The sequence below is a fragment of the Prunus avium genome, chromosome 6 (genome assembly GCF_965620075.1).
Source record: "Prunus avium chromosome 6, drPruAviu1.hap1.1, whole genome shotgun sequence".
NCBI classification, from domain to species: Eukaryota; Viridiplantae; Streptophyta; class Magnoliopsida; order Rosales; family Rosaceae; genus Prunus; species Prunus avium.
In genome coordinates, this window is record NC_142289.1 from 35,976,050 (window position 1) to 36,002,189 (window position 26,140).

Below are 26,140 nucleotides of genomic sequence, written 5' to 3' on the forward strand. Positions count from 1 at the left end.
GAAAATACTACTTTCTAGGTGTTCAATTAAAGCCTTCTTCGAAGGAGTTTGAACATGATTCGAATATTAAAAAAATACTTACTAAAGTCATAAGGCAAAGTAAATTTTCACTATTTTCGTTATTCATCCGTTGTGATAATGATTCTCGGTTGGATAATCACATTCTAATATGATATCAAGAATTAAGTTATCCACACAGTAAATCCAACGGTCTCGTATACTCTCACATTATTCAATAAGATTTTAAATATAAAAAAACATCACACGTAATGCTAGTCTCCTCGAAAAATATTCGCCTTACTCGAGAATTTCTCCTCTTAGAGGGGTTGCTATAAATTGCTACTTCAACTATATAGTGAGGACGAGGAGCAACTGATGTGATAATATATTAAATTATATTAAATTAATCGAGTAACAAATTGGACTGCAAAGTCGGTACCAAAATGTCTAAAAATTAGTTATAGATTAATTGGGGCGGTGTTTAAGGTCAACAAATTTTTAATTGTATGGACCAACATGTTAGGAGTTTTGAATTTAAACCTGACGACTTAAAAATACAGAGTATAAAGGAAATAAACAACGGAAACTTATTGCATACGTATGTACATTGTATTATACGCATGACGATGTGTGTTGATGATGCTTATGGGGGGACGATTTAGTGGTAGCAATAACACACAATAGTTAAATTGATTGGACTGTTAGGTTTGGAACTAGAGCTTTCTCATTAAGTTATTATTGAGACTTTTTTCTATAGTTTACTAGTCGATCTTGACACGCCACGCAGTTGGTTACTTTGAATATAGTCTGAATATTAATATAGAAACTTGGCCAATAATTAATTATATATTCACGATCAATAATCACAGTATTTTCCCAAATTTAGAAACGCGACGAATCGGACATTGTACAGCAATGCATCCTACTCATCAACTTTTTTGACCCAAATTTTGGAAGTTGTACCATATTTTTTCTCCGTGTGTAAAAACTCATGTGCCTAAATCGAATTGATGAGTCATTAAAGTAAAAATGTAATTCCTCGTGAATCATGAGCATCTCCAAGTCAAATGTAGCATCAAATATTAATAAATAACATGAACCATATATGCATGTGAAGGCGTCAATGAATTGGGCCCCCAACAATATAGTAATGAACGGCCGAGGGCCAAGCTTGAGTTTTGAAACGCACGGCATGCAATTGGAGACACATAAAATATTAAGTCATGGATAGACATGTGGTTTAGAAAAGGAACGAGGAAACCAAGTGACTGATATCAGATAGGGATTATTTAAGCTACGAGAGCCAGGCGATCGTGTGACATTGACATCTCACAATTATAGTACAATTTAATTCATTCAATCCATTTCTTTTAGCTTTTGTCCTTTTTCTTGGAAACAAAACTCACTTGCAAATTCTATCTCCTCATGGCTCATCCCTCAAACTCACAAGCAATTTAAGATTTTCTAAAGGAGATAGGGGAAGAAATCTTGTCACATGTGTAATTGTTTAAGTGAATTTAAGATTTTGATTTTCGCTTAATTATTGTGTGCTATCATTTAATATTTTTTTTTCCTTCACCGGAAAAACACTTGGAGTGGAGTGTTTTTTGAAGAAACACATAGTAGGTATAGCAAGTGCTTCTTCAAAAAGCACTTCTATGACTTAAAAGCACTTGTATATTTTTCCACTAAATATTAAAAGCGCTTTTGATAGTTATAAAACACTTTTAACTATTCCAAAAAGACTCCTAAATAAACTCAGTTTATTGTTATTTCTTTTTCAATATTAGAATATATCTTAAGTTGGAATTCCGCTTTTAATAACAAGGAAAAAACACAAGGCTTCACTATACGACATGGCGTACTGCACTGTGCACAACAAATTTTCTTGTTCACAAGTCCCCAAAAGTAGAAGGTGAGTGACTGTGAGTGTACCAAAACCAACAAAGCTGTGGCAGTCGTGGTTGATAGTCCATACGCGTGCCGCGTGCCCTCATTTCCCAGATGAGTCACGTCACGTGAGCAAAATAGGGGCAGCATGAACAGTGAAAACATTTCTTGAAACTTCGTGGTTCTTTCTTACGTCACCATCAATCCTGTGTATCCCGTCTACTGTCTTCTTACTTGATTTCGACGCTGAGCCCTAATTTTGTCCAAATCCCTTTTGTTTGGTCCACCAACCGCTCCACAAATTAAATATTTGAGTCGCGCGCTATCAATTGTTCACACCAGAATAATTATATTCAAAAATGCATTGTGAAAGTGAAACTCACTTGCATCAACAGTTTAAATACTCATATCGACAATCATACTAGCACGGCTCTAACATAAAATATTATATTGAAGTAACAAATTTTGGGTAGACTGTAATTTCTCTTTAAAACATGGGGTTCGTTTATCAATTATTGTATGCCAAACATCTCACCTCACTAGTAACATTGAAAGTTGACGTGTTGGTCACCAAGTCAATGAAACCATTTTTGACCCAAATAAATAAATAAACAAAACCGCCACGTCAAGTAATGTGTATAGATATACTTTTTGAAAACTAATATTATATATGATTACACACCGTCCACGTGTATATGTGGGATATTACAAGTGGCTCCTATGCTCTACATTTTTGTGCCGCTATAACACGCAATTAGCCCCTTTGAAATTTGAAAATCAAGTGGTGAGTAAAAGGATTATTATATACATATATATAAGCACTTCCTTTTCAAACCCATGTCTAATTTCAGAGTCACAAGGAAGAAGGAAGAGGTCCATACTCAAAGTTAACGCTAATGATACGATAATCAACTGGCTATTAATTTAATGATATTTTTCTTCCTCTTAAGCTCGATTCATCCTCTGTAACATTTAATAAAAAGAAAACATGTTAGATATAAAGACCATGGCCCATTAAAAAGATTCAAATAAAAGGTTGTTCCTTCTTAACAGAGCCCATTTTAGCAAAGGAAAAGAAAACAAGGCCCGTAATCATCACTTGCACAAGAAAGGCCCATACCTTTCATTCTTCTTGACAATAGATGGTTAAATGCTGAATTTGTGCTAAAAGCCAATTTCATGTTTCGATCAAAATTTAAAGCAGCAAAGCCTAGAAAAAGAAAAAGGTCTAGAGTAGAAATTGATCTAGTTTGGCCTCAAAAAGGAGAAAATATTACGGTAGTATGATGAGATTCGTAGCTGGGTTCAGGCTATCTTTGATGATGATTTGTTAGGAGTTCCTAGAACTCGTACTGTCTCTATTATTTAGTTTTTGAAGAAAAAAAAAAGATAAAATATTATGTTAGTATGACCACGTGACGCATGAGTTGATATTAGAGGTCCATATTCAAAGTGTTGTACAATAAAATTAAACTTCTATTTGTTTGAAATATCAATTAACCCATTAACACAATTTGAGGCACCATCACTTTAGGAGGTTTCAACCTGTAGAAAGAAGCAACAACCATTTCCTTCTCAAGCATCATGTAACCACAATAATGCTTGGCACAATATTTTCCATACCGATCATAATACAATATACTCGGTCAAATTGTTAACGTATATATATTTTTCTACACAAATTGAAGTCCTATAAATATTCCTTTTTTTTATTAACAATAAGCATGATCAGCTAGAAAGTAGAGACATTAGTTGTAACACAAACAAAATAATATCATAAAGCATGAATCATGATATGATCATTATTCATATATTTTCATGGCATGTACAGCCTGTTGCCACATTTGCACCTCCAAGCCTCCGGGTAATACTCTGTCGTCACCGGCGTCCCAGGCGGCACCGGCACGTGAACCGGCTTGCACGGGGTGCACCTGCCACACTTGGATGTGCACCGAGGCGGCGACGATCCAGGTCCACTCAAGTACCTCCTTGCCATGCTCAAAGGAATGTTCAGCCTCTGCTCCCTCATATTGATCCTCCCCTCCATATAATTGCCACTTTGCTTCCCAAATTCCTGGACCAAATTAGAATTAATCTCCCAATAATTAGAAATTATAGCACAATTAACACCAACCCTTTTGCGCACCTAGTTTTTTAATAATGTGAACTGACCACCGAGTGTGGTCACAATATCTCACATGTCATTGCAGCTTCATGAATGCTAACGTGCGCCTGGCCTGGCCCCAAGAACAATTTGTTCACGGGAGTCAGGCTATAGAACATGGTTTGCAGGTTAGGCGCGGAGCACAGCAGGCGCAAGTTACCGAGATGCGTTAGAATTTTCAGAAGAGGACAATAAACCAGAAGAAAAAAGAAACTAAGTAGTTTCTTCCAAGCTATGTGCGAAATTGCGCCAGTGGTGCAGTGTGCTTCTTATTAGCTGACTGAGCCTACTACTACTAGACCATTTTTCTGAGGATGGACCACATCAAGAGGACCACTGCCCTCAGTGTGTGCTACTTATCACCCATCATGGTGGCTTGATCAAATAATAAAAAGATACATAGTTTCTATTTTGTTGTATTTGTCTTTTGAATCTCATATGCAGTCTATATCAAACACAGATTGAGTCAAACTTGGTCAAGGTTAGAGACTTGTTATTGATGTGATTCATATGGGAAAAAGAAATGGCATAAAGATGCAAAAATGCTCATTAATTTTGAAAGTAAAAGATAAGATATATATAATGGACCAACCCACCTGAAAATATGTACCAGCTTTAGCTTTCGAGGCACACCTGCTATCTGGATTTTAACACAAGGTAGATAAATGTGTTAAATTTCAGAGAGACACGGACGAGCGACTTATGAAATGAGATTAGCTAGACAGAATAGTGGTAGCTGAAAGTAGGAGAAATTGAAGTCGGAAATTTGATTGTTTACCTGGACATGTATTTGAGCTGATGGTGGTGAATAGGGCAGAAATTGAGAGTAAGAAGAAAAGACAGGGCTTGCTGATCGTAAACCTTAGTCTGTGCAGTCTCTTCAACTCCATGAACAACAAGAGGGAAGCTCAGAAAACCCACCAATGGCACAAGAACACAACCTTTTTCTGATATTAACTGAGCTCTAGCAAGCTCTCTTTTTTCTCTCTGAACCCTTTTTTGAGATTAACTAGGTTCCCATGTTGCAACTGTCATCTCAGCTCTTAAAGCCTCCCCTTTTCAACTCTCTCTCTCTCTCTCCCTCTCTGTTCTGTGAGTGGGGTGGTTGTGGAGCTGGAAAAAGTAGGGATGGTATATTTAACCAGATGGAATTGTGTGACAGAGAAAAGTGTTACTGAGAGAGAGAGAGAGAGAGAGAGAGAGAGAGAGAGAGAGAGAGAGAGAAGGAGAAAAACTGAAAAAGAAAGGTGAATCTATGAGGATTGTCTCTTCCTAAGCTTTGCCATGTTTGGTTCTTTGATTCTCTTGCAGGCTTTCTCTACTGTCTTTCTACAATTACCAAACCCAGAAATGCAAAAACAACTGCTGCTCTGCTACCTCCTCTGCACTCACTTTTCCACAGCCCACACTCTTCCCCTCTGTTTTTTCTCCGACCTCCTCTCACACCCCCACCTTTGTTTAACTGTATCTTCCTTGTTTTTTATTTATTTTATACCTCTGCCTCATCCTTTTTCATTTCTTTAGTCTTTAATGTCTTGTATTAAAAATTCCTTTTTCTTATAATTAATATTACCAAAATATCTTACTGCATTAACAAATAGCATGCTCCTAATTAAGTCATCTCAATCATCACTTTGGGTTTCACTCATGGGTGCAATGATGTTTAAACAATGAGGAAAGTACATCGATCTTCCGTACAAATTCACATATATTAGATTGTGATTAATCAACACTCTAAAAGAGAAAGGTAAACTCATTGATCTCACGGTACAACCGCGTTCCCATAACAAATACGCAGTTTAGAAAAATCCCATTGGAGCATGCATCATATTTAGAAGTGGTTAACATAAAGAACTTGGTAATTAGGCACCTCTTTTTTATTTTTGTTGTATATTTGTAAGTTGGCAACTTATAGAAATTGTTGCAGCATTATTATGCACACCAACCATCTTTCAGGGCTTAGATGCCTCTGTCTAAAAACCCCAATTCCCTTTTCACCCTGTTTGCTTTGGACTCTTGGGAAAAATAAAAAACAAAAAGTACATACTGTCCTGTAACATGTAGCAGTGGACCTGAAAGACTTCCATGAAACGACTAATAATGCTATGACATGCGTTATAACACTTTCACATAATATAGCATTATCAACCGGAGATAGTAAAATAGCGGGAAAGGAAGGCATTTGCCATTTGGTCTATGATGAGATTAATGAGAGATTGCCTGGTTACTGTTTAGCATCTAATCAAAGCTGCTGTGATGAAACATCCCAAGCCGTTAATCTGTGACACTTCTGGCAACAAAAGGATGGGATGGGATGGGATTGTCTTGGCATACTGAATCTGATCAAAATTGGCTGGCCACTGGACCCTCCCCTAATAATCAACGAAACCTGTAGATTCCAAAGGCAAATCAGGTGTGGACAAATTGTCCAAACACACAAGCATGAAAATGGTGAATGTTTGGTGATGGGTTGGTAAGTGCCACCATATAGGACAGTATATAATTCACAGTTTACTTGTTCTTCCTTCCCATGGTTTTCTAACTTTCTACACGTCTCTGATTCAATTCATGGTTTCAGTATGTCTTTTCTGATGTCCTCTCCTCTCCCTGGCTAAATTTCCAAGAATTAATAAATTAACCTAAAAAATTTATGGGCTTTGAATGCATAAGATCATTTAGAAGACAGAATTAATGGCAAACTTTCCCATCAAGTACAATGCTTGAAAAAAAAAGAGCATGGATTCCTAACATAATAAGATAAAACATATGTGAGGAAAAGTTACTTTTGCTTATCACTGCAGCATTACAAAGTTAAGCTTTTAAGGAAAAAGAAGAAGTTAAATTTGCTATTTGGAAGCTAAATCTCTTATCTTTCTCATGGAATTAATGATGGAATAAGCATATGTACTCTCTGGGGAGATAGTGAAATGACAGACCCCTGTGTTTTCCTTTTTCCTAACATGAATTGCCAATAGAGAACGACATAGAACATGGACAAATTATTCAAGAAATATTTAGTCATATACCCATTCTTAGCACTAATAATATATATAAACCCTACACCGTTTAATTTCTATAAACAAACCCAAAAAAAAATTCAAAAAATGACAACTGGCCCTATTGAATTTAATTTTTATTATTAAATTACTTTGATGTCCTATTGAATGTTTTGGGCTTAGGTTTTGAGGTTAGGTTTGTTTTAAGAAATCAATGGCAGTTTTGTAATTTAAAAGAAATTAAAAGTCTTTTTGTTATGTTGTAAATGAGCTTTGGGTGTGTTTTTAAAATCTATTTTATATAGGGTTTTTTTAATAATAATTTGGGCTCCTATATTGGATATAATAGTGAATCTCCCATTATTCAATATATATATATAACCTTATCTGCAGCCACTCTTACCAAACTAACCTTCCATTCTGCAAACATTAACATTTCAAATAGATGGCTTGACCACTTGGCTCTTTGCTTTGGAAGTAGCAATTTCTACTTACCTGCCCATTACAGTTTGACATATATGTAGAATTTCCTTTTATTTATAATGAGTTATTTTTGCATATGTATCAACCGGACACTCAAAAACCATATAGAACAACACATGTTTTTAACTTTATTACTCTTATTGTCCCTAGCAATGAATAAGCTGTTTGGTGCAAGCGTGGGGATTGGTCAATGTAGATGTGGAGAGAAAAGGGAAATTAACTTATTAAGCCTCTCTGCAAAATTGCAAACCTGCTCTTGTTTCCATGCTTTTGTTTCTGCTCTGTAGGCCTCTGATGCCCTTTGCTTTCTTAGGCTTCCTCTTTGCTAGTAGAAACCAAGTCCAACAGTCGTTGTCTCACATATATATGTGTATGAATATAATCCCACTTAGTCAAATGTGAATATAAATTTCAAACTTGAATTAAATTGGCCTTTGTCCCACCACAGCTTTGGCGTTTGATTGATAGAGGGATATGGGAAATGTATAGGTTAAATGTGTGGGCAAACAATCCTCTCTTGTCCTGACAGGCCCTCTGCAAATTTCTTCCTGCATTTCACATTTCTTTGAACAAAGCTGACAGCACTATTGTGTGATTTTGACATATGGGAATCACTTTGAGCTTATTAATATCATACCATTTTTTTTTTCTTCTTGGAAAAAGGACACTTTAGCGGCTATTAGATCTCTGGTCTGGATTCAATCCTTCTTGTGTGGTATACATCATACACGTACAATTTTGCTAGATTTCATCAAATCTGAATCGTGTCATACTCATACATACTTTAATAAATGGTTGGTGCCCATGGTAGGGTATTGAATTCTTAGAAAGAGCTATGCTTTTGAACAGTCTTTCGTATACGACTGAGCTACTCTCAGTTGTGAATGCATATATAAGACTTATTACTGTTCTGAACATCCAAGAACTCGTGAGCGACTCTCCTTAGTATTCTCTTTTGAAGGATATTCTCACTCCCTAAATGCAATGACTCCAGTAGAAGGGCAAATAATATCTGCATTTTAATTACAAGGTTTTCATATTTCTTTTTCTTGAAGGTGTTGTGTCTCCATTTTGTCCAACCCCGCTCATGATCTTCGAAAATAGGACCACAAAAGATATGCTGAAACATAACTCATTGTCTTATCACAGACAAGAACCCACCAAGCTAAATTGAGTATATTTCAAACTTGTTATTTGACCATGCAATTGATACTTGTACTATTCCCGAAGGGTGCAAATAACACTCCCATAGTAACAAATATTATTTCTACTTCTTCGGTGGAGTGCAAGAATACAAGCGAAGAGAGCGCGTAACACTTAATTTTTCATAAGCAATTAAGTATCAAAATCGAAATCGCAAACGGAATGTTATTCACACTATCTACTATCTATCTTATGATTTTGTACTGGTAATAATGTACCAAGACTAAGAGCTATTAACTAATTAAGAGTTCCATATGTGAAAACAGGAAGAAGAAACAAAACAAGTGAAGGAGATGGCTAGGATAGGAGGAATGCAGGTGGGAGAGAGTAAAGACGGTCCCCCCACCCTTCTTCCTCATTTTTATATCGTTTTCATGAGCTTGGCTTCATGCAAACTCTCTCAATATTTAATGTTTTGAAGTTTTGGAGTTTGCTTGCATCTCTCTCCCACTTTCTAAAATCGTACTCACTTCTTGTCCCTTTTAGGCATACATTTACCAACACATCCATTCAGCTCAGATTCTTCACGTGATCATGCATTTTAAGTTTAACCCATCTCGACAACAAGGCAAACTACTCTTCTAAGTTCTAGTTACACTTTACACTTTACAGTTTCTAAAACTAGGCCTTCTTCCTATCAAAATTTGGTTTTCCTACTGAGAGGCCTTGCCCTAAGGGCACTTCCAGCAGTGAAATCCTTGCCATGAAGGGGGGACTAGGGCAAGCACTATTCACATGAATAGTGCCTGCTATTGCAAAAAGTAAAATGCACTTTCAGCAGTTGCCATGGCAAATGGCAAATGCTATTCATTTTTTTGTTTTTTTAACAAATTTGTTTACCTAAACAATTAATTTGGACAATATTTTCGGATGAGATTTTGGGTTTCAAATTTCAAAATTTGGGTTTTTTTTTTTTTTAAATTTCATTTTTTTTTTGCTGGAAAAATTTTCTGCCATTGGATTGAAGGACAAAAATGAATTTGACAGCCCAGAAGCCGCCATGTGGCACCAGTCCTTGGGCCAGCACTCGGGCTCCCCCCGCCTTCGGGTCAGCCCAGGCTCGTGGTCCCCACAACTTGCTCGGGCCAGCCTCTGCTGCTGGAAACCGAATTTGGGCTCAAACAGCCCCCAGCCCTTGCCTGCGGGCTCTGCTAGAAGTGGCCTAAAAGCCTTTCGAAAAATCATATGCGTTACAGGTGTAAAAATAACTCATAAGCTCGAACTTCGATCCTAAATTAGGGGTAAGAATCCAAACTTATCAAATTCAAACAAATTTGAATTTGAAGTATTGTAGACAATATTGAATTTAACAATGTAATTCATTTAGTTTAGTAACATTCTTAACTTTGTTGGAAAAAAAAATCGTAACAAGCTAAACGGGAAATCCGACTATAAGCCCAAAACCGGACTATGAACACTCACTCCTGATCACGTTGTTGGTGAGCACTGAGCAGCACTGAGCAGCACTGAGCGGTTAGCTTTCCACACCGGTCCAGCTCAAACGACGTCGTCTCTTATTCAATTTCGATAAACGGCTGCGATTGAATCTGGAAATCCAAAGCTGCAGAAAATTGTCACAGCGGCATTGGGTTGCGTAACGCTCTGAGCCTCTGACACAGAAGTTAAAAGAAACTAGCGTGCGGTCCCTAATTTTTATAACTTTTTGGTAACTACGTGCGCCTCTTTCTCTAAAAACTAAAATTAAAAAAAGTAGAAAATTAAAATAATAAAAAAATAGAGAGAGAGAGACAGAGAGACAGAGCAAGAATTTCAAAATGGTGGCAGGCAGAGCAGGAGGGTTCTTCAGAAACACAAACAGTAAAGATTCCCAGTTGGGTTTAGTTCCTTTTCCCATAAAATAAATAAATAATATTATTTTTTAAATCACCAAACTTGGAACCTCACATCACATTTTTCCAAACACCGCGTATTTGTGATTTGCAGTATGAATGCTTTGCTTAAAATATGATTTTATGGCATCTGCTGCTGCTGCACCAAACCAAACCCCCTTCAAGCCTCAACACATTTGCTCAGACTGGACATTGGAGACCAACAACACGATATAGCTCTTGAAACGCCGTCGTTTAGCTCCTTCACTTGCTGGTTTGTAAGTTTTCGTTTTGTGAATCCCAAATGCTGTTGTTGTTGTTGTGCATGTGCTCTGCTACTGCTGCTGCTGCTGCTCTAGAATCGCTTCTCTTGCTGTCTGGCTTTTGGGTTTTGTAAAAGTTTGTTCCTTTTTGAGTTTTGGCCTCTGCCCTTTTTTTGTATGTTTTGTGCTTTGCTGGTGCTCAAGTTTCTACATGGTTGGCTTTGTCCTTGTTGAAATTTTGGTCTCTGTTTCTAGTTTGATTTTGGGTCTTTGATCCTCAAAAGGGCTTTGCATTATTTTGGGGTTTTTGGTGTATATAATACTAGTGCAACTGTGCAAGTGTTATATTAGTGGGCTGTTTCTTAGCCGGGTTTCATGGATTTGCTGCGCCCATTTTGAGACAAGTTATATCATATTGGGATTTTTTTTTATGCTGTGGAAGCAAAAGTGCTGTTAGTGCCGTTGGTATTTAGATCTGCAGTATCAGTTCTCAGTGTTTTGACCTTTTTTAGGAAGAAGGAATGGAGTTTGCTACTACCAAACCCCTTAAACCCTCCTCAAACATATCTGATATTGTCTCTAAGTTTGCCAAAGTTTGCAAGTTGAGATCCATTGGTGTGTTTACATCTGAAAACCAAGATCAACAGCATCCCAACAACCCCAACAACATTAGTGCCCCTTTGGGTGAAGATGGAAGTGATGTGACCGAGGATACAGAGTGTGATGGCGTAAAAATCCATCCCCAGCCCATGGAAGTTACGAGAACAAGCAGTATGTGTGGGGATGCCGAGTTATCCAAGTTGTTTGACATTGTGTCAGCTCTGAAATTAGCTTATATCCAGCTTCAGGAAGCTCATGTACCCTATAACCCGAAAAAGATTGTAGCTGCAGATGAACATTTTATGGCTGAGCTTGAATCTCTCTGCAGGATGAAGCGTGTGTATAAGGAGAAGCAATGTGTGAAGCCCGAGTCTGATTCATCTCATTCCGCTATCCTGAGGAAGAAGGTTGAACTGAATGAGAAGCTGCTGGAAGAGTTGAAGTTTCAAACGGAAGTTAAGAACTCTGATATAATCTGCCTGCAACAAGAGCTCAGAGATTTGGACTTGGTGAATGTGACACTGGCTGAGAATGTAAGGCAGATAAGTTTGCAAAGGAAGAATGCACGGGTTTGGAACAATACTACATTTCAGGATGCTTACAGAGCTGCGTCGAAATCCATTCATGATTTTGCAAAGCCTTTAATTAGCTTGATGAAAGCTTCAGGCTGGGATTTGGATCTTGCGGCAAAGGCAGTGGAAGTGGAAGCTGCATATTCAAAAAGGTCCCACAAGAAGTACGCATTTGAAGCCTACATTGCAAGGAGAATGTTTTATGGGATGTCATTGAAAGCTTATAATGTGGATGGTATTATGAGATATGATGACCCAATGGATGCCCTGATAGAGAACCCAGATTCAGATTTTGCCAGATTCTGTGGAGAAAAGTATCTACTAGTTGTTCATCCAATGATGGAATCATGGTTCTTTGGGCATCTGGATCACAGGACACTTGTATTGAGTGGCAAGCATCCAAGGACTTCATTCTACCAAATATTTGTGAGAATGGCAATGTGGGTTTGGGTTTTACATGGCATTGCACCTTCGATAGATTCTGAAGCAAAAATATTTGCTGTCACAAGAGGAAGCAAATTCTCAGATGCTTATATGGAATCTGTGGAGGAAGATGGCAAAGGTGCAGCTGTCTTGGGTGAAGGACAAGTCGAGTTTATGGTCATGCCTGGATTTAGAATTGGAGAGACAATTGTGAGGTCTCGCGTGTATGTTTCAAAACCAAAAGTGTAATCGTCCCTTGGTAATGTTTACAGTTTACTGACCAACTGGTAATTAGCTGAACCTAACTTTTGTTATGAAATGTTAATAGTTAGTTCAACTTAGCCGAGAGCAATTGTCGGAGTTTTCCAAACTACAGCTGGTAGAGTTGAATCGATTTAACTCTCAAATCTGAGTTTGTAACATCCAGTTTTCAAGTTTTGACATATCTATATGGATATGGTAGACTGCAAGAATCTGGCTAATCATTTTCTAAACTGTAAATAGACATCTATATGGATATTGTTCTTTATTTCCATGTGTCTTTTTATTTCTTTCCGGAATTTAATCATTGCCACTTTCTTCAACTTTGGGAATGCATTGCTTGTTTCTTGATTCATTTGCAGAACTTTTAATGATGATTGCTTTGGAGTACAATACAATTTAATCAGATTGTGCTTTGAATTCTTTTGGATTTTGTTTTTACCACCTGCAAACGAAATCAATATTTTGCTTTTCTGAAATGGTATCCTTGAGAGGATTTGGTGCCTTGGTGAAGAATGAAGAAGCATGATAAAATGAATCATTTCCGCATTTACATGCCATATTACAAAAAAATTATGCCTTTAAAAGAAAGAATTTGAATATTGAAGAATCACTATGAACTTTCATCACTGCTAGTGGAAAACAAGTCCTTGCACAGCTCTCCATAGAATCTGCCAACCAAATCAATGAAAACAGGGCTTTTCAGGTTCTTCCAGCAATAGAGAAGCTCTTCCACATCCATTAAGTCCCTCACTTTCCCTTCATCAATAATCATCTCCACCAAATAGTTCTCAAAACTCCTGCATGCATCTTGCACCTCTTCATGACCCGAAGCCACCGGTTCTCCAGCCATAGCCTTCAAATAAGCCGGTGTAATGGGTAATGGATAATGCCTTCCATCGCCCCCTTTTTCAGAGAAGCTCTTGAGCGCCGCTAGTCTATCCATCCGTTTCGGCTTCCGGGTTGAACAGAAAGCTGACAGGAACCCCGTTATCCGATTCTTCTTTGGAGCCTTTTGAGCCTTTTCAACTTTGGTGTAATGAGGACGAGAGTGAAGGGCTCTTATAAAGAATGGTTTTTTGAGTTTGAATCTGAAAATTTGTAACAAGTTTCTGCATGGTTTGAGTACCTTGGATCTTAAGGCAATTGGTGCCTTCAACCTCATCTCTAATGATTGGAAGCAGAGTGAGATTGAAGGGATGGTGATTGTGCTGCCTTTTTGTTGCTTGTTTTGGGAGCACAGCACAGGTGGTGTGTGCTTTTGCTTTTGAGAAAATCTCTGTTATAACAACAGTTGGTGTAACAAAAGGAGAGAGGGTTTGTGTTTGTGTTTTTGTTTTTGCTTGGTGGATTTACATAGAGATGGAGGGAGACTTTGTGCTTTGTTCGTTGGGTGCTAATATTAATATTAATACTAAAAATTAATATTAATGGGGTTCACGTATTGGAAGTCAAGTAAGTGGCAAACCATGAAATGAAGTAAACCTTTCTCTCTTTTTGGTTATGTCGGCAGCTTTGTTTTTGTGTGTTTGTCTTTGTTTCCTATTATGCTTGTTCTCCTCCGATTCCTTGCGGTTTTGTCTCGTTGTTGGATCTTCTCCACCGTGTTACGTTCTGGAGCATCTCTCCTCAGTAATACTATTGCTGTTGAGGATGCTTTTAAAGTGCTTTTGGCACTTACCTCTCGGATTATGGTAGCGCTCTCTGTAGCTGTGATGGCGTATCCATCACCATCTTCCTCTCGGTTCTTTGGCTCTTGTGACTTCTCTGGTGGTTTTGGTCTTGCATTGGGTGCCTTGCCAATTGGTTATTGGTGGTGCAGCATGTCTCAGTTTCTTGTATTACGGACTTTCTTTCTGTTTCTTAGTTGTTGTTGTTTCCTTTTTTTTTTTTTTTAATTTGATTGGGTAAGAAGCTTGGTTCTAGCCTTGAACTGAGGTCTAGCTGCTTTTACCTGGTTCGTGTATTTCTGGCTCTATTTGCAATCTATCCCGTTTTGGTTTCTTTGAAACCAAACATTGACCAAAAAAAAAAAAAGTAAACCTTTCTCTCCTCTTGTTTTTTTGTTGTTGAGAAAAGTCCGAATTTTCAGACTGGGTGTCATTAGCTGCGTTAACGCGGCTTTTGGACCTCTCTCCGAATTTTCACACAAATATGGTACAAATAGATGGTCTCCCTAGGATTACCCTTTTAAAAACATCTCCACCAATGTGCTCTAATGTCATGCTTCCTATATTTTAGGAAATCTTATTTGATTGTACAGCCTATATCCAATATAAAATGCATCTCCCACAATGTTTTCTATTGTAGTTAATCAACAATCTTTCTATCATAATTCATAAAATAGAACAAAACACATCCTTAAGGATTCACCTTATTTTCCGGGTTCTTGCAATCATGCCTTTAAATTCCAAGTTTTGCATACAATATCCAACTTAGAGACCAAAATCACACTAAGTGTCCGTTTGGCATTGCTCATTTGGGGTCATAAGACCATCTCCAGTCATAGGGCTAAATGTAGTCCAAGGCTAAAAATTTAGCCCTCCAAAATATTAATTTTTTAAAGAATAGTGCAGGACTAAATTTTTCCATCTCCAGCCATGCAAGGCTATGTTTTAGGATCCTTCATATTTTATTATATATATTCACCTATAACATCAACTCACTTTACTATTGGCTTTTAAAAAGCAAATGCATGGGCCCACAAAAATTTGGCCTTGACTAAAGGTGGGCTATATGTGGCCTGGTTGGAGGGCTAAAGGGCCAAATGTGGCCCTCCAAATTTGGCCAAAATTTTATTTAGCCCACGGCTGGAGATGGGTTTTGCATTATTTTAGGGCTATATTTGGGATATAGCCCATGGCTGGAGATGGCCTAAGTGATTATTTTGAAATAAGGACCAAGGTATTAACTTTATATTTTTCTTAAGTTTGAATACTAGTGTTATTAGAAATTTAACTTATCTAACATATAATGTAATTAAAAGAAAAAGAATAGAGCTTAACCTTTAAAACATCTTTTCAAACCAAAAAAACAAAAAGTTCGGTAATTACCTAAAAAAGAGAAAAGAGCTAATTTTGAAGTAATTTCCTTGTAGTGTTTATTATTAGAATACAAACATGAATGTATAATAGTTTGAAAGAAATACACGGACAGAACAGCCTAAATGAGTATTTAAATAGTAGCGCCACACAGCTATACTTTTTAAATATATTCGAATATTTAAAGAGGGCTATACTATTTAAATATACGACATGTTTACCTCATCAACAACAGCAAAAATATATTTAAACCGTACAGCCGCACGGCTATACTTTTTAAATATACGACATCTTTACCTCATCAACGACAACAACAATATATTTAAACAGTACAGCACTTTTTAAATATATTCGAGTATTTAAAGAGATACTCTAAATATACGACACGTTTACCTCACAAACGGCAACGACAATATATTTAAAGAGTATAGCCGCGCGGCTATAAGCTTTAAATATTCGAATATATTTAAAAAGTATTGCCGCGCGGCTAGACCCTTTAAATTCAATTCATCCCTCTGCCAACTCCACCAATTCCAGCTCAAGCGCTCACTTTGGTCTTGAAGCTTTATTTTTTCTTCAATTTTTTACCCATGATCTTCTTCTTAGGTTTCAGCTGAAATCAATAGTCTTTTATAACAAGTTGTTTCCATGTCCATGTTTTCAGTATGTTCAGTTGTTTAATAGTTGCAGTTCAGAAGAAGAAGCCGTTTCTAAAAGAAGGGAGCTTTCCAAGGAGAATGCAGATGGCGAGGAGGCTACTGCGAACTCTTGGGACCATAATGGTATCGCTTTTAATTTTACTTCGTATGCAATGAGATGCCGAGCTTCTGTTAGTGACATCACTTGTTTGTAATCATAAGGGCAATGACAGATGATCTTCAAAATGGTCCTCCTTTGTCTCCTGCGAAGGTGAATGGGGAAGGAGACACAAGTCCTCTTCTTTCGCTGCTTAAGCTGACAAAGAGTGGTTTGCTTCTATTTACCTTCCCCAAAAGCACTTCTCCTGACGTTGTTGATAGTGGAATCTGGGAGTTGTGGTTCACCCCTGCGAGTAGATAATTTGCCTGTTTCTCAGACATCATATTTTCTTTTAGAAACAGTTTATACAAAGTTGTGATTAATTTGTTTGAATTTTTTTTCTGTGTCTTTTACTAACATTAAACATTATGCATTTCAAGAAATGCATTTTTAATAAATATCCCACGGAAATCCCAAATGAAAGAGTGGCTATCTCTCATCCAATTGTTCATGTTTCAATAGAATCCATCTCTTGCCTCCTATAAATTTTAGGTGAGACTAATTTTTCTATGCAATGATCCACACATCCAGGAAGCTTATAATACTGGAGATTACATCAATGCTGTTGTTTGTAGAAGAAAGCAGAAAATATAAGTAGTGTATTGTACCCCGATAAGCATTTGTTTCAGGTTTGCTTGTTTCTTCTTAATGCAGTTATTTATTGCTTATTTATAATATATTTTGAATATGTGTTGTATTGTATCAAAAGATGATATGGTCATGCAGAAACTGGCTACTTCAATGAGATGATGATTTTCCATTATGCCTATCATTGAGGTTTTTATAGATGCTGGGACAGTTAGCATTCCGTGTTAAGAATTGTACAGATAGCTTGAACTCTATGATTTCCCTGTCCACCATGTAAACATTAAAAATCTTTGAGGTCTCGGGTACATGATAGTTTCTTTCTTTTCCACCATTATGTTGGAAATCATGTTCACTTATTAGAAGAAGAAACATAGTTTTATCATTATTATTATTATTTTTTTATCTGCATGTTTCTGAAGAAAATGTACTCTCTTAGAAGTTTGGAGAAAAGTCATCAACTCAGTTACCTGGTTTCCATGTCTTTGTCTCAGCAATTTGACCATTAATTACCTATTGATTTGACGCAGTATCCAAATGGCATACCTGGCGATTGTATGCTCCCATACTGTGAATGGTGTTTACAAAGTACATTCAGAATTGCTAAAAGCAAAATTGTTCCAAGGTACTATGTGTTCCTTGCATCGTCATCTTTTCCCTTGGCTTATGACAAAGTTGAAAATATCCAAATTCTTATGATACCTTAAATTAGGTCATCTGACACCTTCTCTTTTACAGGACTTCTATGAGCTGTGGCCTCAGAAATTTCAATGCAAGACAAATGGTGTTACCCAGGTATAAAGTTCATGGCATCTTTTATAAAGTACTTGCTAGTTTCATTAGACTATTCGTTCTGTTCATAGCATCTTCCATATTTGTTCTTCTTTTTTTTTTTTTTTTGGTGGGATCAATTGAAGTAAAGCCACAAGAATTAGGTAAGATACACATTAGGTTTGTTTATTCTAAATTTCATTATTCCCCTTTGCTTTAATTTTTAGGGTTTTAATTGATGCTTTGTGATGAATTTTGTGCTTATATTAGATTAAGTAAGGTCAAAATTCATCACAAATACAGAAGCACGAGTACTCTTAAATATATATATATATATATATATATAGATCCAATAGGCAAAAACATGCTTTTCCATATGCCTTTCCCTTCCTAGCTCATCTCTGTCTTTTACTTTTATGATGAGGTTAGCTTGCCAATCTTTGACAGCTATTATGGTTCTATTATACCCTCCATAAACATATCGTAAAACACCTTACTCTAATTAAAAAATTAATTAATAATTTTCTTAACTGTGGGATTCTTTTCTTATTCTCTTTGTTTTGTTATATATCCCAATGTTTTGTCAATGACTCACATCACAGCTAGAAGAATTAATCACCATTCACCATGTCTTTGTTTTATATAGCAGTTTCTTGTTTTATACAGTAGTGTACATGTCAAATGAAAATATTTTGTGTCATTTCAGTGAGTGAACATAAGAGGATGGTAGCTTATTTTTGCTATATTTGAATTTTTCAAGTGAAGATGGCATAAATGACATCCAAGGTGAAGAGATTGAGAGAGAGGTTAATGCACACCAAGAAAATGGTCCGGTAGCACAAAAAATGGAGGCATTGATAAATCATACAGCCACCAATTTAATGAGCTCATTTACTAAGAAATTGTATATGATTCCTTTATTATGACTACCTTAATTGTTGTTAAGACCATATTATTGACACTATATTTTTGTTAGGATACTTTATTAGGAAAATTAGGTATTAAACATAATTAACTTTATTAATTAGTATTTGAGACATTGGGTATTTTTGTTTGGATTTTAATACCTAAGAAAGAATTGTTATTTTGGATTAGGCCAAAGAGGAGGCCTAGATTCGTTGGGCTGTCAAAATTATAAAATTAAAATACAATTTTACCCTTTTATTTAAAACCAGATCTCAGCCCCTCTCTCCTCTTCCTTATTCACTCCATCGACGACAACGCCCTCTCTTTCTCACCTTCCCTCTTCTCTCCATCGACTATTTCTCCACTTCCTTCTTCACTCAATCAACGACGACGACACCAGTCCTCTCTGCTCTTCCTTATTTGCTTCATCAACAATGACACCCTCTCTCTCATCTTCCTGTTGTGAAATGAGAACAAACTCAACTCACCCTCCCCTAATGATCTTGTTGTTGATGGACTTTGTGACAAACACAATAATGGATGAATCACACACTCACACACTTTAGAAATCAACCAAGCACAAAGTGACACAAGAATTTATAGAGGTTCAGCAATTGCCTACATCCTCTTGGTGATCCCCTTGAGAAATTCACTAATGAAAGAATAAGTTACAACTTTGGTTTACAAATAAACCCCCTTAGAACTCTATTCTCTCCCAAGCTCTCTTTTCTCTCTCACCCCTTGCTCAACACTTTGATGCACTTGTGAACACTCTCTCACACTTGGTGTTTCCCTCTTTTGGTGTCTAGACACTCAAGACCCAACTCAGCTCTCTCTTGAACTGATTGCCTTCTCTCTCTTCCTCCCTTGGTGAGATAACCTCCCTTTGAACACAATAGCTCCCAGCTACTTGACAACTTTGAGATTAACCACACTCTTGTTGTCTTGCATCTTCTTTTCCTTTTGTAGGCAGACCTTTGGACTTAGTAGAGGACTACAATTACTCCTTCACGTTCTTGCTTTCAGCTACTCACCTAAACACAAGGTTAGGCAAACCAGAAAACAAGCCATAAAGCATGCACCCTTTGTCCCCTTGTCTCCCACCTAGAAAACCCTTTGGTACAAGACAACAAACAACATTTAAATGGTGTTCCAGCTTCTAAGGCACGTTGCCAAACTTCCTAGAACCCATAAAACTCTTGGAAGCTCGAGGGATTAGGTAGGGAACCAACACATGTGAAATGCACCTAAAAAAACGCATGGAAAAACGACACAGCATTCAATCTGTCTGAAACCGACCGGTCGCTTGCACCTTGCGACCAGTCGCTGGTCACGATTTCCAGCTTCTCCTCTAGACTTCGAATTTGCTTCAAAACGACCGGTCGCAAATACCCAGCGACCGGTCGCCTCTTCCTTCACTTGCATACTAAATGTGAGCCAATTTTACAATACCTCCTTCTTCTCACGCGAAGCTCTGTTTTTCATATGGTGAGTTATGTGTTTTCTAGATCAGATTCTTATTTCAATTTTGTAGCTGTGTTTTGGTTTGAGAAGTTGATTTTGAAGTATTTGATGTAGATTTTGTTCTCATTTTGCGTTTTGTGATAAGATTTGAGTTTCTGTTTTGTTGGTAAATGGGGATGGATAAGCTTAGTGAAGACGATAAGTTGACAGTAGCCCGTGCCCGTAAAATTCAATGTTTCTTGAGCCAGCCGTTCCATGTTGCAGAGGTTTTCATTGGTGCCCTTGGAAAATACGTGAAGTTGAAAGAAAGCATTACCAGCTTCCAGGTATCCCTTCCTCCTCTCTCCCTCTCTGTTCTGTTTGCATGTTTCCTCATTTCTGATATTGAAGTTTTGTTTATTATTTTCCCAATTACAGGTGGAATTCCTCTCTTGAAGAAACTATTAATTAGAGTTCTTGGAGCAGGTCATCTTCCTTGTATTTTGAATCTCTTATATTTTCCAGTTTTCCAAAATGCTTGTAGACATACAGATAAAAGAGCATCTTATTGTGAGTTTTGCAGAAGTCAACATTAGAGTACATAATTGCCTGTCTTGTTAGATATGGTTTCCAATGTTATAACATGCAAGGTTTTGTGTCTTTTCAGTATAATCAAATAAACGAGGTTATGGATATGAGATTAGATATTTAGTAGCTGTATTTAAGTTTTGGAGCACCAATATTAGCTATTGAGCATTTGCTTGGCAGCATTCATTGTGGTATTTATGGGATACTACCTATTGTATGATACATGGTTTATATACACTGAAAGTTGAAGTGTTTTCTTTTTGGTAAAAAATTTTCCTCCTCTTAGTCGTGCATTCCTATCTTCATCACTCACGTCTGTATTGCAAAAAACAGAAACTGCATTGCAGAAAACGGAAACTGCAATGCATAAAACGGAATGTGCAATGCAGAAAAGAGAAACATGAATAACCTATTTTTACATTCTAGGTGGCTTTCAGTCTGATTCCCTCTCTCCCAACATGTCTTGAATAAAAAAAATATATCTTGTTTTGTTTTGTTTACCTCTAGACCTGAGCATTTTTGCCCAGACTCAGCATTTCAGTTTCCATTTTTGTATTGCAGTTTCCGTTTCTGCATCGCAGTTTCCATTTTAGTACTTTCATCTTGGTTCCTCCATTTTGCTTCTATAAAATTATTATTATTATTATTTTATATAATTGATATCTACATTGTATTTTTGTTGCAGTTTCTGCTTTTATTTTCAGTTTTTGTGTGAATATGTGGTGAAATGAATTTTTTTTATTAAAAAAAACCATTTATCGTTTATATAAATATTGTATAACTGAATAAATATTACAAAATCAAGTTTGGTGTAGTGGTTTGTGAGTGAGCCTTCCTCCTTTGAGGATCAAGGTTCAAGTCCATTCAATGACACAAAATCTTTTTTTTTAAAGGTGAATAAAGGGCAACGGAGTTGATCCCTACAGACGGTGGCAGGCCGGCGACGGGCGGCGGCATGTGGCCGGCAGCGGGAGTTTGGCGGCGATATTCCAGCGGTGGTGGCCGGCGGCCGGATTCCGGCGGTGGTGGCCGACGGCGAGATTCCAGCGATGGTGGTTGGATAGATATGGACATGTAGCATAGTATGCTTGCCTTAGAAGGAGTGGCATTGTGTGTAATTTTGATATTTTTTAATGATATTTTTGTAAATTAGGTACCACATTTTGGTCTTTGGCCTTATGCTAATTAGATGAAATTGTATTTCTATCTTCCAAATTAGTAAACTATATTGTTGTTTAAAACTAAAGCTCCCTACTTTATTTATTTTATTATTAAAATAATGTTTAGGGTGTGATGGAAACATATTTAACAAAAAAAAAATGTAAGACAAAGTGAAAGTAGTTTTCTTTTTATCAAAGACTTGAATAGAAAAGTCAATTCAACATAGTGCCATTTTTAATCATTATGCACAGTTCACAACACTTTTACACAAAAATTTACCAAACACTCAGAAACTGATTATTGTATCAACATCACTTTTAACAAAAAGTTTACCAAACGCCAAACTGTTTTGGTTCATAGCTGATTTCTTTCAGAACAAATTTGACGGTGATTATTTTCACAGTAAAACAATACCAAATTGACCCTAAACTTTGGTGAAATTTTAAAAGGAAGTTCAAAAGACTGAAGTTTTGAGAGAGAGAGAGAGAGAGAGAGAGAGAGAGAGAGAGAGAGGGGAGGAGGAGATTGAGCTTTAATCTTCAAGAAAAATGGTGAGAAAAGGGAGAGAGTAAAGAGCCGAATCAATTTTAGGTGGTCTTGTAAGAGTATCACCACTTTGGTTTGCTCAAAAAAGAAGAAGTAACTTTCTCTTACTTTTAATGAAATCTGAGTTCAAGATATCATTCTGAGATTCTCTGGTGCAAATGACAAAGAGAAAGTGACTTATTTTAGACCAAGCTTTTTTAACCATAACCTTAGCTCAGACCCGCACGCAAGTGGAAGATTGATTAATTTGTAATTCATCAAACATTACTTTCAAAAGTTCTCGTCTCCTCATACATGAAATGTTCCAAATATTCCAGATTCATTGCTCCCACTAGGATCCCAATGCATGAATTTCTCGGTTTGGAAAAATATTTACATGAAATGGGAATAGCATTATTTTGTTATCCCGACCAATAACAGTATTCCACGCGTGATAATATTTATACATGGTAGATTATAATTTGTAGGGAATAGCAGAACAATACTATCCCTATTTTATACAAGTTTTTCTGCTCAGTTTGAGATACAAAATATAAAAAGTCTTTAAAAATAATAATAAAATAATTATGGGCTAGCAATAATAGGGTGCTAGTGGTACCATGGTCCAGTCTAGTCCAACTAGTCGAATGGGCTGAAATGACCTAAAGTCAGATAAAATTTGGACCTTGGACACTGAGAACTGGAGATGGGTTATTCGGACCTATTTCACAGGCCTATACTAACCCTCAAAAGAAAAACAAATAAAAAGAAACAAAAATAGTCCTGGTCCCACTTGTTGTGAAGGGATATTTTAGCAGTTTATGTCATTTCATATTTTAAGATGTTGTTAGCAAGCAGAACGTTTATTTTTTCTCTGTTGGGACAACTTGGAACCCTGTTTCTGTTTCTCTCCTTCCTTTCATTATCTGATATTTACTTGGTTCTTAATGATGTTAAGATTTCTTTTGATGCCATCGCAATGCATTTAAACTCTTCACACAGGAGTCAATGTCAACCCGGCTTGATGTCCCTAGTTTCTAGCATTAGACAAGGGGACTTTTAGTCTAAAGAGAGGAGAAGAAAATTAAATACACATGGTTTATAAGTTATAATGTATTAAACTAGTTCAGTTACTGACGGGCTTGAACGATTTCTAATCGATAGTTGATGCATTGTGAGTCCTATATAATAGTAAAAAATTACCCGTTTGCGAGTGAGGAACTGACCATAATTGTGGTTTATTCTCCAAATTCCAATAAATCCCTTAGCATGGAAAATAGAATAACAAGAGTAACAACTTACAATACATGATAATGCCTAATAATAGTCGTGAAAATTGGTCAGCCATAGCTTTTCCAGCCATGGCTTTTGGAGCAGGTGGGCCTTGTGGGAATTAAGCACTTGGTAAAGATATGGAATATCATCATTTGTGAAGCATGAAATTATGGGAAGATATACAGCACTTAGTAGACAAATATCATCATTAGTGTTGGCTCCTTTAGGTAAACAAAAGAAGGAGGAGCCAGATAAGGTTTTTTTTAATTATAATAAAAAAAAATTAAAAAAAAAGGTTGCCAATCCTTCAAGAGACAACAACTCATTTGGGGTATGCAAGAGCCAGCACAATGCCTATAAAGCTCCAATAAATCCAAGCTCTAATTTGCTTCTTTGTTTATATTATATATTATTTTATATTGTTAAATAAAAAATAAAAAACAGAACCCTTCAAGCTTAAGTTGTACTAAATAAACACAAATATTTATTCCCTTAAAACAACTTTTACTATGTAGCTTTGGTTCTTTTCAACACTCATTTTACATTTATGTTTAAAAGGTCACTTGCAACCATTACAAATATTCTTCTTTTTGAAACAATAGAAAAGAAACAACTTAAAATAATAAGAAAAGAAAAGAAAGGAGACAAGAGATATATTTACAATCTCTCTTTTATGCTTGTTCGGATAAGTAGAAAGGAAATGGAGAGAAAAATGTCTAATTGAGGGTAACTTTGGCATATTCAATTGAGCTCATTCCTTCTATTTAACCATATATTTTACTTGCTACCTGTTGCTTTCTCACTAAACATTTGAGCTCTTTTTTACTGTTTGCTATCTTCACTACTCCTGCAACTCATAAGAGTGAGAGAGAGATACAAGTGAGTCAGTGAGACAGAGAAAAGGAGGGGAGCTGTTTCATTCTTGATGGGTAATTACAGGTTCAGATTGTCAGATATGATACCAAATGCCTGGTTTTACAAGCTCAAAGACATGAGCAGAACCAAAAACCACAACCAAACCTCTCATCATCATCATCATCACTCTACCAAGAAAAAACCAACCTCAACTTCCACACCACCCCAACAAAAACCCCACCTTTCTCAAACCAGAAGATACTCCTACTACTTCACAACAGAACCCAACAGAGCTGACAAGTTCTATAATTCACCTGTGAACCCCAAAGCCTCAGACACACATTTTCCTGAACACCCCAGAAGATTATCAACCAGAAGAGCCAAAAGAAAAGCTGTTTACAAGCCTTCTCCTAACAAGCATGTCTCATCACCAGCCTATTGTAATTGTCATGCCACAATTGATTCAGTTTGGACTGATCTTGAGACCAACACAATTCAATCCCCAGATTACTTTGGCTCTTCTAGTGAAAGTTCCAGTGAGCCTGAATATCATGAATTGATCCCATCTGAATATGAATATCACCAATTTGGTGGTCCTGACCCATTGGATGGGCTAGCCCCATGGTCCAGCTCTTATAATTGCAGAGTTAGTTCTTCAACTTCTGATACCATCATTGACATGAAAGATGGAGCCTCTACAAAGAAAATTCATGATGAGAAGCTTGATGGCTTTGACATGATCTCAGAGCTAGAGCTTCCTCCAATTTTGACAAAGCCAATGAAATTTGATGATCATCATAAGTCCACTGAGGCAACCAAGTTCAAAAGAAGTTCATCTAAATTGAAGGAGATAAAAGGGCAGAGGTCTCTCACTGTCAAGATTGTCAAGGAGGAAAGCATAAGAACACAAAAGGGTAGCCAAAGAAAAGCCAACCGGAATTCAGTTCGAAAGTCCTCTGCCAACTCAACAACAGGTATAAGACTTAGAGGCAATTCTCCAAGACTTAAAAGTAAGAAAACTCAGCCATGTGCTAGAAAGAGTGTGTCATCACCACCACCGTCCTCATGCTTGAAGTCGAAGAATAGACGCCTTTCGGAGAGCTTTGCAGTTGTTAAGTCCTCAGTTGATCCGCAGAAAGACTTCAGAGACTCAATGGTGGAGATGATTGTGGAGAACAACATCAGGGCATCTAAGGATTTGGAAGACCTTCTTGCTTGTTATCTCTCACTCAACTCAAACGAATATCATGATCTCATTGTCAAGGCCTTTGAGCAAATCTGGTTTGATATGGCTGACATCAAAATGTAACATTCTTAGATTGTTAAATGTCAATGCAGATATAAATATTTTAAAGTTATGATGACCACTTTATTTTCAGTTCTGAATTCTGGGTTTCCAAGAAACTATCTTTCTATCTCTAAAAATGGCTGCATGTCTCATTTTTTATTGATTTTCAGTAAGGAAAAAAAATCAACTTGCATGTTTTATCTAATTTTCTTTATCACAA

At 36.8% G+C, this 26,140-nt stretch overlaps 4 protein-coding genes and 1 long non-coding RNA gene across 7 annotated transcripts; 3 read left to right on the plus strand and 2 right to left on the minus strand.

Annotated features, from left to right (window-relative positions):
* Positions 1-3,578: 3,578 nt before the first annotated feature.
* Positions 3,579-5,507, minus strand: LOC110753834 (EPIDERMAL PATTERNING FACTOR-like protein 6). Its single transcript, XM_021954813.2, has 3 exons — positions 4,833-5,507; positions 4,651-4,694; positions 3,579-3,964 (listed from the first exon to the last, which is right to left on the minus strand). Exons 1-3 carry the CDS (start codon positions 4,942-4,944, stop codon positions 3,707-3,709), a joined length of 414 nt encoding a protein of 137 aa, XP_021810505.1. The 5' UTR covers positions 4,945-5,507; the 3' UTR covers positions 3,579-3,706.
* Positions 5,508-10,429: 4,922 nt separating this feature from the next.
* Positions 10,430-12,971, plus strand: LOC110753836 (MYB family transcription factor). 3 transcript variants are annotated; one of them, XM_088254203.1, is made up of 2 exons: positions 10,430-10,567; positions 10,681-12,970. In XM_088254203.1, the coding sequence occupies exon 2, from the start codon at positions 11,350-11,352 to the stop codon at positions 12,670-12,672; it is 1,323 nt and encodes a 440-aa protein (XP_088110329.1). In that variant the 5' UTR covers positions 10,430-10,567; positions 10,681-11,349; the 3' UTR covers positions 12,673-12,970. The 3 variants fall into 3 exon arrangements, with proteins under 3 accessions (XP_088110329.1, XP_021810508.1, XP_021810507.1); XM_021954816.2 differs by having other exon boundaries at positions 10,446-10,839; positions 11,341-12,971; XM_021954815.2 differs by having other exon boundaries at positions 10,447-10,843; positions 11,341-12,971.
* A 130-nt stretch (positions 12,972-13,101) lies between these two features.
* On the minus strand, positions 13,102-13,849 carry OFP17 (ovate family protein 17). The gene has a single exon (XM_021954896.2). It carries the CDS (start codon positions 13,847-13,849, stop codon positions 13,298-13,300), a length of 552 nt encoding a protein of 183 aa, XP_021810588.2. The 3' UTR covers positions 13,102-13,297.
* A 6,137-nt stretch (positions 13,850-19,986) lies between these two features.
* On the plus strand, positions 19,987-21,778 carry LOC148294120 (uncharacterized). Its single transcript, XR_015836712.1, has 3 exons — positions 19,987-20,575; positions 20,667-20,714; positions 21,710-21,778. It is a non-coding gene; the product is annotated as an uncharacterized LOC148294120 (long non-coding RNA).
* A 2,745-nt stretch (positions 21,779-24,523) lies between these two features.
* On the plus strand, positions 24,524-25,999 carry LOC110753844 (transcription repressor OFP4-like). The gene has a single exon (XM_021954825.2). The coding sequence runs from the start codon at positions 24,703-24,705 to the stop codon at positions 25,939-25,941; it is 1,239 nt and encodes a 412-aa protein (XP_021810517.2). The 5' UTR covers positions 24,524-24,702; the 3' UTR covers positions 25,942-25,999.
* Positions 26,000-26,140: the final 141 nt, after the last annotated feature.